The 3215-nt window shown below is 45.5% G+C and overlaps 1 gene segment (V, D, J or C); it reads right to left on the bottom strand.

The window, feature by feature from the left end:
• Positions 1-312: 312 nt before the first annotated feature.
• On the bottom strand, positions 313-1151 carry LOC137361198 (T cell receptor beta variable 30-like). The segment is given in 2 exon segments: positions 313-725; positions 1105-1151. Coding segments are annotated over 2 exon segments (459 nt in total).
• Between the last annotated feature and the right edge of the window lie 2064 nt (positions 1152-3215).

A 3215-nucleotide genomic window follows, 5' to 3' on the forward strand; every position in this document is an offset into this window, starting at 1 on the left:
TCCCCATGATAATTATTCCTGTCTTTACCTCTAAGGGACCAACGTCAACTTTAGCTACTCTCTTGCTTTTTATGTAAAAGCTCCTACCATCTGTTTTTATATTGCTGGTTAGTTTATTCTCATATTTTATTCCAACATCCGATGAAAGAACATAAACAATGTCTTCACCCAGCCCTATCAGTATGAGGTGCTATTTCCTGCTCCCTAATGTTTTTATCCAGCATCCATTTACATGTATCTGGTTGTGGGGAGTTAGAACATGGGAGTTCTGCGATTCGAACGGGCACTGAACAGATGCAGATCCGCATCCGATCAGCCAGGGCTGCTCTTCACCGAATGCTGGGTTAAATGCATCTGTTTGAAGGGAGACATGTGAGGGTTTTTGTCAAGGCGGCCAACGACTCTGAACCGTTGTGTCCCATCAGCAGCTGCACAGAAATACACCGCCTCGTCTTTGGCGTTCACACTCTCGATCGTCAGAGTGGATTTCTTATTTTCCAGAGTCCTCGTGATTGCAAATCCGCTCTTAAATCCATCTTCATATTGAGGTTCACCTGCTGCTAATGTAAACCCGATTAACAGGAATCCTCTGCCGGGGGACTGACGATACCAGTACATGTTGTTGCGAACTGCTCCTTCCTGCAGACAGTTCATTTCCACGGGTCCTGGTTGTTTAACAGCCAGTGACTGAGGCCATTGATGTATCACATCACCCCGGCAAACACCTAGAAAGAGAAATTAGAGTGAATGAACTGGTATCGATGGAGTTACAATTGCGACGATGGACGTCGGTGTTGCACCGAATTAACGACGGAAATTCGGTCTGTGTCCTAATTTCCTGCAAGCATCTGGATCTGTAACAACTGTAAAATAGAATTGTGGAATCCACAAGCTTGCAAGTGGGTGCAAACATTAAAGAGTTAACATCATATTAATAGCACTTGTCTTCCCGAACTGGGGGACAGATGAATGAGTTCACTGTCTGATATGAAATAATCGATTACTGATTTAACAAGTAATCGCTGCTCAGTTATATTGAGATCATTAATCATCCCTTTCTATTATCAAATGTAGAAGAGTGATTGGGACAGAGTGTTAACCTACTCAGCGCCAGAAGGGAAATAGCAAAGAGGATGAAACTGAAAGGCATGTTTGCGGTGGATCTGAGAGACTTTCTGCTGGTTACTCTGGGTTTTAAGGGAGGGAGAGAGATGAGGTGTTGGCAGAGCGGATCGTCATAAGAGGAAGTTATCTCAAGGCAATGATCCCCGCCCCTACATTTAAGTTGTCCCCCATTCTTTTGCTTGCTTCTTTATGCCACCGTTTCCCTCTTTATTCTCTCCCCTTGCCTCCCCCCTCGTCACTTTCTGCTCCACTGTAAATATCCTCATTCTTATCTCTTTGTGAGCTTGCTTTCACACCGAAGCCAGGTGATCTCTGAAGGTAACGAGGTGTTGGAGAAGGGGATTTGTCCCAATCCTTTCCCTCAGACAGCATAACGGCTCCCCACACTCCTCCTTCCACCCTTTCAGCTCTGCCCTTTAAAACCCCTTTTCACCCCGCTCCTCATGTACTTGTTAATATATGGAGGCAACAGTGAAGAGAGAGGCGAGGCAATCATTGACATGGCATTATTGATAACTCAAAATGAGTTGAACTCTTCTACATTTACAGAGAGTAGGTCGACTAATCGATGTGAATGGTATATCATTTATCAAACGTCATGAAGTAAAGAATAGAGGCAGGTAGGTTAGTGGATGATAGATCGATAGACAGGTTGCAGACAGGTAGATGAGTGAAATGTATGCACAGATGCAGACAGACAGTTGTGTGTTTAGATAGACAGATTGATAAAGAGACATACAAGGAGACAGACAGAGTCACAGGCAGACAGAGAGACAGATCACTCTGCCACAGTTAATTCCTGTCTCCTTTGGGGTTTTTGTTGAACTGCTGTATTTCTCTGAGTCACTGTGTAAACTCCAGGCACACTAATACACGGCTGAGTGATTCTCCCACAGGCCGGAGGACTCCAGGTAAAAGTGAGTGCTGTCAGGTCTCCTGGCGGTGAAACCGTCCACCTCACCGGAGGGGGTGACCATGTCGATGTAGTTAGAATAGAAAAGGTCCTGAGGCTCACTGTCAGGGTGCCATCGGTACCAGTAGAAATACGAGTCAGCTGCTGCTTCAGTGCAAATACACTCGATGCTGACTGGAGATCCCGGGGAATGGGATATAGAAGGGGGAATCTGTTGGATCAGCACGGCTCCAACATCTGGAAAACACAAAGTGAGCAGAGAGGTGTTAAGAATGACACACCATGAAATGGTAAATGAATGGAGAGGTGGGAGTGTGTGTGAGAGAGAGACAGAGAGAGAGAGATTCGTGTTATAAAGACAGAAAAATAGAGAGGGAGAAAGAGTGAGTGAGAGAAAATGAGACATGCAGAAAGAGAGAGAGAGAGAGAGAGAGAGCATGACAGAAAGTTAAAGGTAAAACCAAGGGTAATCCATAGAACAAAGAAAGGGAAAGAGTGAGAGAAAGAGAGAGAGAGAGGAAAGCAGACAGGGACAGGGAGAATGAGAAACGGACAAAAGGAGAGTCAGACTAGAAAAAGAAAGAAAAAAGAGGATAGGGAGAGAGAAAGTGTGAAAAAGATAGGAAGAAAAAGAGAGAGAGAGACCGAGTGATATATAAACCGATGCAGAGAGAATCTACACAGCCAAACGGTGTTAATAAACCTCGGAGGGGGTTAAACCCCAAAGGCGACATTCGGGGAAGGATCAGTGAGGATCACTGTCATCTCCCAGTTCAGTTCCACCTTACCCCTTAACACCAGCAACACAACCCAGAGGTGAGACACAGTCATCTCTGGAGGGAGACAGATCCATGTGTTCATGATGTGAAATCACTGAGCTGTTTTATTGCAGAATATCTCAATGTTCTGAGTGGGATTTACTGTCCCCTCCTCCCCACTGTTAAATGGTCGGATGGGAGGAGCAAATCTCTTTGTACTTGTTCATTGTCTCCCACGAGGGGACTGTACTTTTCTGGGGCGGGGTTAAACCAGGAGCTGAGTAATCGGCCGGGCTGTGTCCTCCCATTGATGGCGGGGACTGGAGTTACTTTAAAACTGCAGCAACTCAGAGGATCCCTCTGAGATAGCAGTGATGTGAGGGAGTTAGGTAAGGGGAGTTACACTGTATGTCTGACAT

The sequence above is a fragment of the Heterodontus francisci genome, unplaced genomic scaffold, assembly GCF_036365525.1.
Source record: "Heterodontus francisci isolate sHetFra1 unplaced genomic scaffold, sHetFra1.hap1 HAP1_SCAFFOLD_349, whole genome shotgun sequence".
Taxonomy (NCBI): domain Eukaryota; kingdom Metazoa; phylum Chordata; class Chondrichthyes; order Heterodontiformes; family Heterodontidae; genus Heterodontus; species Heterodontus francisci.